Consider the following 13386-nt stretch of genomic DNA (forward strand, 5'->3'; position numbering starts at 1 on the left):
AAGGAAGTCTTATTCATTGAGTCGCTCTTAAGTATCAAAAATAAGCCCATCGTGGTCCCAATGTTTTATATGTAATACCAGCCTTTCTCAGCTTGTATATAGCCAGATAGTAATAGTTAGCTGTGTGAAAAATGAAAACAAGATTTGTGTATTCAGATTGGGGAAATACTACTTAGCAAGAGTTAAATATACACCTTTACTGGCTGCTCAGAACCTTCACCAGCTTTTGGTACATGGGGAAAAGTCCAGCGACTCTAGGGAGTGGAATTTTCCAGACTTGTCAAGTAGACAGCCTTTTTCCTCATGACATTTTAGGGCCTACTGTTGTAAGAAACCACCTTTGGGGCATAGTACCATATGTTAATATTGGTTTATTATAAAATACTCTTAAAAGTAAACTAAAATTTTTTTGATACCTTGATAATAAAAGTTTTTGTTATTTATATCTTTTTAAACACTTTTACAGTGTTTCACCAGTATTTTATTTATAGCCAGTAGATTTGTTAAGATTAAGCACATAGAATACAGATAATGAGAGGAAAATAGGCCGTTTATGGCCACAGTTTTGATTTTTCAGATTTCTAGAGTTCATGGCAGAACAGGAAGAGTAAAGGAATTACGTGTAAATTGCTTTCACAACGCCTCCCTTTTAAGGGAAAAATCTCTAAGTCTTTGCAACTCAATTGAAATGATTTGATGTCATCAGATAGTTAATAAACCTACTTGGTGGTTTGATTTTTTACTGAACCTTCTCTCTCGTATCACATAGGCCTTTGGAGCTATCAGAGACCCCCAATTCTGTATGTGGCATCTGTGTTGTGCTCCACCACCAACGTCATTTTTCAGCTTACTTTTCCTATGGTTTCTTAATAGAGTAGTCTTTCAGATTCCTCATTTCGAGTTTTAGAGATCAAAGAGGTCAATGTTTCCCTAAGGTTGGGATTCTTAGTTTGGGACCCTGGGGATCGCAGGGCTTCTAAATGTATAAAATCCCCAAGTTGTACCCAGTATAGAGAGAACACTTACACGTTTTTGGAGGAGTCTGTGACTCCCCAAAAAGGAGTGTGCGTGCGTGCGTGTCTGTTCATACACGATACGTCCTGTAGATGGCTGGGGCCGGCGGCAAGGAAGAGAATGAAGCACTAATTTTTCCTGCCGTTTGACCTCCGCCGTGTTCGTTTTCACCTTCCTTCTGCACAGAGAGAGGTGGTGCCACTACTCAGAGAGCGTGGCCTATTTACAGCCCCCGCTAAGTCACCGACCCGACAGATCGAGTGCTGCGGGGCCGCTGTGCAGAATGACGAAGAGCTGTCTTTCGGTCAGAAAATGTCGAGCGTCCGCACACTCTCTTGTAGTGTGATGAGTAAGAAAAGGACTTCTTACCAAAAGTTACACATTTTTAGATGATACAAGGTAAAAACTCCCCTCCACAGTAACACCCTGGGGAATTACTGCTAGGAGTGGAAGAGAACTGTCCTGATTGGATAGGTCTCCATTCTTTCTTCAGTGACCTTCCAATGTCCTGTCCCTTCGGAAGATTGGTTGCTGTTAATACCAGCGCGGCCAAACAAACGGAGCTGCAGCGATGTGCTTCTGGGTTTGAGAGTTTTTGAAAACACATAAAAGAACCGCTATGATACACAAATGCTATCATTTCTTCACTTTATCTTGAGACTATAGCATTTAAAACCTGCATTTTGAAGTCCCACCTTTTAGGAATCATCAGATCCAGCTCAGGAGTTTTAATGACTTGAATTCAATTCCAGAAAAAAAGGGAATACTTCCTTTCTTACCCTAAACTGTAAAAATTTTATTTTAACAAGATGCTCTAAGCAATACTTCATTTTCAAGTATTTGAAAAGTATTTGCTATCTACTTGAAACTTCCCAGAAGCAAATGAGTTCGACTGCAAAATAATTGGAATGCTAATTATATATCGCCACCTAGGGGTAATAAGATCCATAGATTAGCAAATAAAGGAAATGTGGTTCAAGCACACTTAGGTGAGAACATCTTTGGAGTTCATGCAGTAATTGTTCCTTCCTTAGAGCCATTTGTTTAAAAAATTCACAGGAATTTTTCTTTTTGAATAATTTAATCCCTTTACAAAAGTAAAGTGCTTTTTTATATGTAAAATCTATGCAATTTGATAGATTTATGTTTAAACTTGATAATAAATTCTTAAATCAAAACTCTGAACTATTCCTTCTGTTTCCTACAACAGTTGAGTTCGTGTCTAGTAAAAAGACTTTCTTAACATCTCAACATTAAGGAGCTGCCATTTCCTGGCATGAAACAAAAATGGAATTTTTCTTCATAAATGTTTTTAAGGTCTTTAAAAATGTTAAGGGTGTGTGTATGTGTGTGACCACGTATGATATTGAAGTAAAAAACAAAATGGCCCATAATTCTACCATCCAGACAGCCTACTGACATTGGGGAAAAACTCAAAGTATACAAGAAAATGAAAAGTAACCTTTGGCCACCGTGTCCCTATTCCTAAGATAACCACTGTTCCACCGTGAGTTTAATGCTTATATTTATAGAAGAAAAACCATGTGTATTTAACCAATTTGATGAGATGCCTCCATTTGTTGAGGAATAATATAACTTTGTCAGTAACTGCAACCCGCCGTGCTTTTTCCCACCTGCTAACGTTTTTTTACTCTTCTTATCACCAAATCCTCTGGTGTAGATTTTGATAAAGTTATTTGAAGTGCCAGGTGCCTCTGAATGGTGATTCCTTATAAGAACACTTCAGATATAACCAGTCATCCCAGGGGTGTGATTTTGGATACTTCACGCATTTATCATAGGGTTTATATGCTTATAATTCCTAGTGCGTAAACTAAAGTTAGATGAACTACATGCACAGGCACTGTTTATACTTAACTACAGTGAAAGTAAATTACCACATAGACAACAAGAGTATTTTACAGCCAAATAATGGCTTCGTCATCAGGTAGTGTGTTTAGTGTCCTAAGCTACCTGATGAAAAAGCCATTATTTGGTAGTGCTGATTGTCCTCTCATTACTGCTCTTTTCCTGAAATTCTCTGGCTCTTCCCTCATAGTTTTCCAGTATGCTAGAGTCATTTTGTCAAGGCTCACCAAAAATTACATTGTTTTAGTAGCTTAAATGGTATTACATTGAATATGTAGGATAATTCAGACATAATTGGGATGTGCTTTCAAAATTTCGTATGATAAAAATCCAAATAACAAAGTCATTTTCCCTACTTACCATATTTGCTTTCATACACCCTCCCCACCCCACCCCCATCCTCAAAAAAGAAAAGTTGATTCTCTGAGTTTAGACTGCAAATATGGTTGCTTCCCTGACCTCATTTCCCTGTGAACCTCAACTGCTTTCTGGTTTCCTGGGGCTTCCATGTTGGTTCTCTGAGAAGAAATCTGGGGCTTTGGTTACCCCACTCTGCCAAGTATTCCCGCAGCTGTGCCTGTATTTCTGGGGCCAAATGATGGGGGAGCAAGAAAGAAGTGAAGCAGTGGGGGTTCACCCTACCCTTCTGGGACCACAGCTGCTCCAATCTGTGAGGAAGGGTCCCTCCCTCAGACTGGGCTTCTGTGGGCTCCTCACCTTCATTTCTGCTCCCACCAGGAGATTGCTTGTGGCCCAGGGTGTGTGAAAACAGAGAGAAGACAAGGAAACATAAAGAAAACTAAAGGCCTTTCTTTACCCACTCTCTCTGACACTAGGAATTCCCTTTCTCATTCTTTCTTGAGACAGAACTAAAGGGCTTCTTCCAGGACTGTCTCTTTCAGCCTTTGTTGCCCACTTCCAGGTTTGGGGCTGTTCTGAATTCAAGCCAGGAGAATACCATAAGTGAAAATATGGTAAACTCACCATGGTTTGGCGGTCCTTCAAATTCTGGTCTTCCCCACTCTGCCTGCTACTGTTCACGGTTTGGAGTCCTTACACAGCTGCTCTGTGCATTCTCTCCAGGTCTTAGAGCTGCGCTTACCAGGAGAGGCAGGCTGGGGTGTGCCTACACCAGCCGACCTGGAGCCAAAACCAGAAACAACTCTTTCTGAAAAGCTGAAATGAGTCTGTCATTAGAGAATTAATAAATTATAATATAGCCATTCAATGGAATACTATGCAGCTATGATAAAGAATGAGACTACTCTGGTATAGAATGTTTGTCAAGACGTATTGTTACACAGCAAGCCACAGAACATCTGGAGAGAGATTTTTATAGATGTGCATATTGTTGCTTACATGTGCATAAAGTAATCCTACGAGTGTCCAAGAATTTGGTAACCATGGTTATTTCGGAAAAGGAGGACTGGAAGGGGAAGACTAGGCAGACAGGGGAAGCTGACTGATACCTCTGTGCCATTTGCCTGTTTTAGGGTAGATCAGGCTGCCGTACAGACATTTCATGTAGGCCTAAGGGCACATTAAGAAATAAACCAAAGAAGGAGGTAACTGGGGTGCTGCAGGCTTTTCATTTTATGGAACCAGATGACCCGTTGAGTTGACGGAGTCGTTTCTCCACACTAAGTGCTGTACCGGGCAGCAGGTTTTAGTTCCTCTGACCCCTGCTGCTGGTCTTAGCGCACACCTCCAAGGAGCTAGGCCACACGTGCCTACTCGTAGTCTTCGAATTTGTCAGTTCCATTGTGACCTCAAGAAAAATGTGGTTGAGAGTTACTTTACCCTTTGCAGTCTGTCTCAGCCCACTTAATGTATGGAATATAATTTATAATACAAATGTATGAAAATATTTGCCTTTTACATATAAATTAATTTTAATATATTTAAAGTGTTTAACTGTAATAGTGGGGAGCCTTGGGTGGCTCAGTCGGTTAAGCGTCTGCCTTCGCCTCAGGTCATGATCCTGGGGTTCTGGGATCGAGCCCCACATCGGACTCCCTGCTCAGCAGGGAGTCTGTGTCTCCCTCTCCTTCTGCCACTTACCCCACTCCTGCTCTCTCTATCTATCTCTCTGTCTCAAATAAATAAAATCTTTAAAATAAAATCTTTAAAAAATAAAATAATAATTTAATGTGTAATACCTAAATATATATTTGGCGTGTATATATTTTTTAAATGTACCATTTCAAGTATCTCCCACGACCCAGTCCCTTCCAAGTTCTCTTAGACATGTATTTTTATTGCAAGGCTAATTCACATAAATAAGATTGACCTCCATGCTCCAGACGAACTGCTCTATGGACGAATGGGCTACGTCTATGCTCTTCTCTTTGTGAATAAGAACTTCGGCGTGGAAAAGATTCCTCAAAGCCATATTCAGCAGGTACCACATTTTTGTGCTTTTTGGAGTTTCGATAGGATCCCAGTTGTCATCTGCCTGAACTCTCGGTTTTGTTTCTCCAGTTAGCGTACCCCAGGTAGAAGGAAGGTGTGTGTTGGTTGCTAAAGGTCAGGTTGGGATCAGAGAGCTGACAGTGTCATGCTGAGTGCTGTTGGAAACACTTAGAGAGTGACTGGGAGCAAGAGGTCCAGCCTTCTCCGTTTGAGGATGTCCCGGCCCTTCGGAAGATGAGGGCCAGCTTTCACCTCTCAGGTGCGGATGTCTCCTTTCGTGCCTGAAGGAATTCATGCTTTCTCTGTCAAGTGAATTCTCACAAGCTCTAGTAAAGAGTTCAGAATTTCTGTATCTCCCTCTTTTAAACGGAATACAGGCACCCCTGCTTTCTGAGTGTGGAATTAAGCTGTGCCCGTCTATGGCCAGAAGATCCCGTCTGATTCACCATGTTCTCCATACCTCTTAGCAAAAATTCCTTACCTCCACCAGGAAGATTTTTATTTTGATCTCATTATTTGATTGGTTTTCTCCCTATAGATTTGTGAAACAGTCTTAACCTCTGGAGAAACCCTAGCCAGAAAGAGAAACTTCACAGCAAAGACTCCACTGATGTATGAGTGGTACCAAGAATATTACGTGGGGGCCGCTCATGGCCTGGCAGGAATTTATTACTACCTGATGCAGGTAAGAGGTGAAGATGATAAAACTGAGAAATGCGCTTGGTGACTCTCCTGGCCAGGGGGAGAACATCAGGGCTCCCCCTCTGGTTTTTCATTCTGTCTGCAATTTTCTGGCCTCGACAAACAAGGGCAATGTTTGCCAGAGTGCATTTTTAAGTGTATAAACATAAAAGGCACTGTGCCGTGGGATGATGTCTGATTTGTAGGTGACCGTACTTGTCTGCCTCGTGCCGCTTTGCAGATTGAAGTGTTTTGACCTATCCTTCTACATGAAGTGCCTTCTGCTCTGCTCTGCTCTGCTTTTTTAGCAAATGCCTTGAATTAATATTGTTGCATATTATTAGACACCACCCCGTGAAACAAATTCCAAAAGTAAGAACAAAATCAATAGAAAACAGCTGAGCATATGTTGCCTATGGCTCACTTGGAGAGCAAAATCACAGAGCCTTTTCAATGGATTTTGTGTAACTTACCTGAAAAATAGCTGAATGTGCTATACCCAGCCATTCTTTGGATCTAATACTCTTGGGAGACATCAGCTAAAGTCACACAGACTAAGGACAGTAGTAGGATTTACTGCAGCAAGCATAACCTGGTAGGGGAGGTCAGAAGAGGACTTCTCATGAGAGTATCATTTCCATTGGCTTATTTAGCTCTCTTTAAAGAGAAATTGGCACTCATGAATAAGAATTCATAGCAAAAGAAAATTGATTTTTAATGGAAGCAGAGGTGCCCCCTTCACCTTCCCAAAGTGCAATGCAGCATAAAGAAAAGTGTTTCATTAATATGTTCAACATGAGTGCTCGGATATACATACTATTAGCTGGTTGAGTAGCCGGCTGCAATAATGCAAAATCAATGTCAGACCTCCATCTCCCTATAACTAAACAATGACAACGAAGCTGAAAAACTCAAGGTTATTATTGCTTTTGAATGCAAAGTCACACTTTGAGTGTTAGTGGCAGTAAGAGACCAACTTTTGTATTTGTTCTGTACTTCTCAATTAGGAGTTTTATAATGAAGGGTTTTGACAATTCAAACATAGACTCCTTTATTTTTCTGTCATAAACCTCCACTGGCCCTGTATTTCCAGAAGTAAATACATATTCTTGAGTTTTCAGGAAAGGGGAGTTCATGTATTCTGCAGTTTCAAGGGGGCTGGGCAGCCTCATGACCTTGTATTGAAGCAGGTCATGAGGAGTCATCTTCCAGCTGCCTCCTTCTGGTGGCAGTGAGAAATCTGGAAACCTACGTTCTGAATTTTCCATTGGCAGATTGTTGTCTATTTGAGATGATTTAAGCATTAAAATTAAATAATTAAATTAATTATTAAATTAAATAATTAAAATTAAATAATAGTCCATTCCGGTAGGTACTTACATATCATAAACATAAATAAAAATATTAAACATAAAACATAGTATTATGTTTTATCCTAATATCTTAAACATAAAATATTATTTGTAGCCTGTTTTGGATAATTCCTGCAAATTTGAGGAAAATCCACTCATTCTGCTCTAGCATTTTAAACTGAGCTGAAACAGTACTCTCTGGGTAAAGTAAAATCTGTATATGCCCTGGAGAACTCAGTGCCCATTCAGTCCCCGTGCGTCACACCACGGGCTACCCCCTTACCCAACGTGCTCACCAGTCCCCCACCTGACAAGGCCAGTACTTTGAATTTGTTATTTGAAGAAGTAAGCTGTGCATTGAATTAAGTACTGGACCAAGAGGAGAAACTAAACCATTATATCAAAAATGGAGGCTCGAGGTGCCTGGGCGGTTCGGTTGGCTGTGTCTAGCTCTTGCTTTTGGCTCAGGTCGTGATCTCTTGTCGGGCTCTGCGCTCAGCCAGGAGTCTGCTTGAGATTCTCCCTCTCCCTCTGCCCCTACCCCTGTGCTTGCTCGCTCGCTGTCTCTCTCTCTCTCTCTCTCTCTCAAATAAATAAATAAATCTTAAAAAAAAAAAAGAGGACCAAATTCTTTAAACAATTTTAAAAATTGGCTCAAATGCCCATTAGTGCATCCTGTAAATCTGTACGTCATTATATAAAAATAATCCTGCACAAATGTTGGTCCCAAATCCTCTGCAGAAAGGCTTAATCTAGAATCACACAGTTTGGGATCTAGATTCCCGGTCTCCTGACTTACTAGCTTCCCGTTTTATTGGAAACATCTACCACTTCTCTAAACGTAAAAATGAAAGTTGTACTTATGTTGTTTAATGCATATCTTTGTGGCTTTTAAAGTATGATTGAGGTATTGAGGTATTTAAAGTATGATCTGGGTGGTTCAGTTGGTTAAGCATCTGACTCTTGATCTCAGCTCAGGTCTTGATTGTGAGTTCAAGCCCTGCATTAGGCTTCATGCTGGGTGTGGAGCCTATTGAAAAAAAAAAATTAAATAAAGTATGCCTAAGGTAGTAAAACCTTAGGAAACATCTCTTGTGCTCATGCATTGACTTGGGGAAATTATTTATATGTATGTATACAGTGAATAAATACTGAAAAATAATATGTACATAAAGTCCCAAGAATTAATGCATAGCCTAATTTTAGTACATTCCAATAGGTTAAAAAAAAAATTGGAGTGGAATCCAAAACCTTTTAATGACTTCTAGTTCCTGCTGATCATGTTTCCTTTCTGGCTTAACACTAATCCCAGAGGGCACCTGGGTGGCTCAGTTGGTTAAGCATCCGATTCTTGATTTCAGCTCAGGTCATGATCTCAGGGTCATGCGATCAAGCCCTGTGTTGGGGTCCGTGCTGGGTTGAAGTCTGCTTAGGATTAATTTTCTCTCTCCCTCTGTCTCTCCCACCCCCTCTCTCTGTCTCCCTCTCTTTAAAACACACACACACACACACACACACACACACACATACACACACACAACTTATCCCTGAGGTTTAGGAAGATCTCTTTGCTTTAGCAGAACTAATAATTCCCTTTCTCGTTTTTAGCCCAGCCTTCAAGTGAACCATGTGAAGTTACAAAATTTGGTCAAGCCCAGTGTAGATTATGTCTGCCAGCTGAAATTTCCTTCCGGCAATTATCCTCCTTGTGTGGATGATAATCGAGATCTTCTAGTCCATTGGTGTCACGGGTCACCTGGAGTGATCTACATGCTCATCCAGGCCTATAAGGTACTGTGAATTTTCTCATTTTCAAAATAAATTGGAAAATATAACCTAAAATTCTATAACTTAAAATTGTTTTTTATGCATAATCTTTAAAGGAGCAATAGATAAATTACTTGTTGGACCTACAATCACTTTGCTAAATGGATTATAATTCATTCTCATAGTATCCATCTGTATGAGGGCAGACACTACTTCATAGATCAGGAGACTGCTTCACTAACAGTGAATTGCTGATATTGCTGATCTTGTGCATTGCTGATAGGATTATAAAATGATGTGGCTGCCATAGAAGAGAGTTTGGTAGTTCCTCAAAAAATAAACATAGAATTAATATGTGATTTAGCAATTCAACTCCAAGGTATATATACCCAAAAAATTAAACACAAGGATTTATATAGATGTTACACGGATGTTGACAGCAGCATTGCTCACAGTGGCCAAAAGGTGTAAACAGTTCAGGTGTCCATGCACAGATGAATGGGTAGACAAAAAGTGGTGTGTGTCCATATACATATCTACAGGGAATATTATTGAGCCGTACGAAAGAAGGAACTTCTGACCCATACTGCAACATGCATGAACCTTGGAAATAGTATGTTAAGTGAAATAAACCAGGTGCTAAAGGACAAATAATGTATGATTCCATTTATATGGTGTGATGGTTAGTATGAGGATGTAAAGTAGGCGAATTCATACAGAATGTAGAAGAGAAGTTACCAGGGATTGGTGCTGGGGTGGGAGTGCATTATCATTTAATGGGTAATTACATTTCATCACTCCAAATAGGGGTGATGAAAATGTTCTGGAAATAGTGGTAATGATTATACAAAATTGTGAAGGTAATGAATGCCACTGAATTATACACGTCAAGTGATGAAAATTATAATTTTTATATTTTCTTTATTTTATTATAACAAGAGAAATGCAAATATTGTTTCTAAAAAGCATGCTATGGCAGAGCATAATCCGAGAAGAAAAAGGTTTTATTTGAAAGAAAAAAAAAAAATAGAAGTAAACCAAGATATCTGTGTCCATTAGTGCCAGATCTACAAATTACAAATCTCTGAACTATAAACAAGCATTGGCATGTCATATTCTAAATAAGCTTTTAGTATATCAAATTTTACTTGCAGTAAGTTGGATATAATAGAAAAACTTTTTAAACTGTCTCATTCTCCTTTTAAGAATACTTAGTTTGCAATGAGATATTAGAAATGTCTACTCAGAATATTTCTTGAGTCTGATCAATATAGAAGATTATAAAGGTATAGCTCTATTTTTCTGACAAAGTATAGTATGTTATAATCAAATTCAATTTTGTAATCAATTTTCTAAACAGTTTCTTCTCCAGTTTGTAAAGAAATGTCCTAATGGTGAAGGGCATGATTGTTAACCAGAGAAGATAACATGTGGTCCTTTGGAAAGTAACTAATGATAATAGCAAGTCACAAGTAAAATAATGCTACTTCTCCAGTAACACCTAGATCTGTAAGCACAGACTGCCCGTAAAATGTAGATGGCACAGGCAAGGTCGTGTGCAGTTATTTAAAAGCAAAAAAAGCAAAGCTAGTAAAGCTTTGTAATTCATCCCCACCGACAGGACCCAGCTCTCTGGCTCTAAATGCCTTGTTCTTTCTTGCCAAGCTACGTCCATCTCCCCTCCCTTCCGCCCTCCCCCTCCTTTCCCGTCAGGAAGGAATGTCAATAGAACCTTCTTTCATACCGCTTGGAATAAGACTTGCCCTTGGCTCTGCAGGCGTTCCGGGAGGAACGGTATCTCAACGACGCCTGCCAGTGTGGTGACCTGATCTGGCAGCGCGGGCTGCTGAGGAAGGGGTACGGGCTGTGCCATGGCACTGCGGGGAACGCCTATGCCTTTCTCACGCTCTATAACCTCACGCAGGACAAGAAGTACCTATACAGGGCCTGTAAGGTAGGCATCAGCACTGTCGGAAAGAAAACACCTTCCCCGGGAGACTGTAGCAGGGGCTCTAGTTCAGTCCGATGTGACTCATTTGTCTTTTACACCATCATGAGTCTGTGGAACACCTAAGAAAAGCCTTCCAGAATCATTCCATTGAATTCGCCTTCTTGTGTAAGGACACAGTTCTACTCAACAGCATTTAGGAGGGGACGAAAGAAACGAGTTCTGCTTTCATGACCTGGGAGACAGTCGCTCGGGTAGCGCATCACATTCCTCTCTCCTTCGCTTCCTCCTCTTTCAGACCATCTGTTTCTCCGTATCAGCCCCTTTTTCCTGCCTTGAAGATACTTGGCAAAGTAATTCTTAGGGATAATCTCTGTCCACATTTGGGGTTCTCTGGAAGGAGTCACTAGAGTAACTTACCTTGGTCTCACTTTCAGTTTGCTGAGTGGTGCTTAGATTACGGAGAACATGGTTGCAGGACGCCGGACACCCCCTTCTCCCTCTTCGAAGGTATTTTCCACACGTTTACTTAGTTGCCTTGTAATGTCAGCATCTCCTTCTCTGCTTGGTAATCAATGAATTTGAATTTGAGCTTTATCAACAAATTAATTTTATAATCATGTCTTGAACTACTTCTTTCCTTCATTAATATGAAAACTCAATATTAAAATCAAGTAGTACATGGACTCTGTCAGACCTAATACCAGTGGTCGTAATGATGACCACCATCTGTGGAGCCAAGCACACGCTTGGCATTTTGCAGATGCCGTCGTAAATCATGTCAGCAAAAACACACACGCATCATGGTCCTTATGTCACAAATGAGGGCACTGACGCTCCGACAGGTAAGTGGGCCGTGGTGCCACGTGAAAGACCTGACATATGATAAATGGCAGGGCTGCGCCTTGAACTTCTCTGGTTCAACTCTCCTTCCTGTCTTCCGCCCGGACAGAGAGACTGAGCACACTAGTGATCTAGTGTTGACCTGCAACATATATAAATCCAGGCAGACGCCCCTTGCGTTGAAACCCTTGCCATTAGTATCATAATGCTGTTGATGCTACAGAATGAAGCCACTGTATAAAATGAACTCATTGGTGTAATAACTTCTGCCTCTTTTGCTTCCTTCAGGAATGGCTGGAACAATCTATTTCCTGGCTGACCTCCTCGTGCCCACAAAAGCCAGGTTCCCTGCGTTTGAGCTATAAAAGGAAAGCCTGCCCCCTGCAACTCACTGCATGACCCTTTCTGTATATCAGCCCTGGCCTGAGTGCTTCCATTGCTTTTCAAGGAAACAGAGTCAAACCATGTACTCCATTTACTTGATTTTTTTTTTTTTTTAGAACTTGTCTTCAGTTCCTTTTGTCTGTCATTTACTTTTACTTAAAAGTATCCAAGGAAATGTTTTAACTTTAACCTCAATTTCTTCCTAAAGGTAGGATGAGTGTTATGTACAGTGTTTTGAGGGCATAGGGATATATATTTTTCAGAACTTAGAGGAAATCTCTTACTTAAGCTTGTTGAATATAACTATCTGTTGCTGTTCAAAAAATGTTTAAAGGAAACTAAATGTAGATAAAGATAAATATATGGTTATTGGCGGGTATTGCCCTCTACCTTTATAGTATTTTTCCTCCAGTAGTGCAGACAGTTTTGGCACTGTTTTTCTTTAGGTGGTTCATTGTGAAGGGGAACAAAAATATTAATTGTATGCTTCTGAGACAAAAGTTGCAAGAGTTGCAGACTGGTTTAAGGACCTAAATACTGTTTTTCAAATTCACAGTACTGGTTTAACTAGCGATAAAGATACTTTCAGATCTGCTTCCTCTTGGTAGTAAAGCATCCAGGTTCTGTAAGGCAACATTTTTATCAAAAAGTTCTAAAATGCTGTGGTGGTTTTGAAAATTCTGATTTGAAGGTTAGTTTCAAGATAAGCTAACAAAAAGTTTATTAATAGTTTTTTTCTAAAAGAAGCGAGTGTATTTTTAAAGTTTGTTTGTTCTTTGGAATTAGTGTAAGATCAGGAGACGAGTTTCCTGTTCGTGAATGTGTTATGACTTGGGGTTTCAAACAGTCCACCCTGTCCACCCGACCTTCTAAACTTTGACTCGTGCTTTACTTCCTTGGCAATGACTGTGCTTTCAGTGCTTGCTGTTTGGTACAAACCATAAGATATTTTCCTTCCTTTCAGTCTATCTCGATGTTTGTTTTTTTCACTAAATAGTACAGTGCTCTACTTCTCTTTTAAAGGCGGAAGGAGGGCTACGTAGCCAATAACTTGAGCCAAAACACTAAGCTTTCCGTAGAAACGCTGTTTACTTAGGAGGTGTTAGCCAGTGTAAA

The 13386-nt window shown here is 40.1% G+C and overlaps 1 protein-coding gene across 5 annotated transcripts in view; it reads left to right on the plus strand.

Annotated features, from left to right (window-relative positions):
- The window catches only part of LANCL1 (LanC like 1), a 34507-nt gene extending 21494 nt beyond the window's left edge, over nucleotides 1-13013 (plus strand). For all 5 annotated transcript variants that reach the window (XM_032859897.1, XM_032859894.1, XM_032859892.1 and 2 more), the window contains exons 5-10: nucleotides 5149-5284; nucleotides 5834-5980; nucleotides 8937-9119; nucleotides 10873-11049; nucleotides 11481-11553; nucleotides 12175-13013. In XM_032859897.1, the coding sequence (XP_032715788.1) occupies nucleotides 5149-5284; nucleotides 5834-5980; nucleotides 8937-9119; nucleotides 10873-11049; nucleotides 11481-11553; nucleotides 12175-12251 (793 nt within the window). In that variant the 3' untranslated portion in view covers nucleotides 12252-13013. The remainder of the gene's footprint in view (nucleotides 1-5148; nucleotides 5285-5833; nucleotides 5981-8936; nucleotides 9120-10872; nucleotides 11050-11480; nucleotides 11554-12174) is intronic.
- The last annotated feature ends 373 nt before the right edge of the window (nucleotides 13014-13386 follow it).

This window comes from Lontra canadensis, unplaced genomic scaffold, assembly GCF_010015895.1.
Source record: "Lontra canadensis isolate GAN:19392208 unplaced genomic scaffold, GSC_riverotter_1.0 scaffold18, whole genome shotgun sequence".
In the NCBI taxonomy this organism is placed as follows: domain Eukaryota; kingdom Metazoa; phylum Chordata; class Mammalia; order Carnivora; family Mustelidae; genus Lontra; species Lontra canadensis.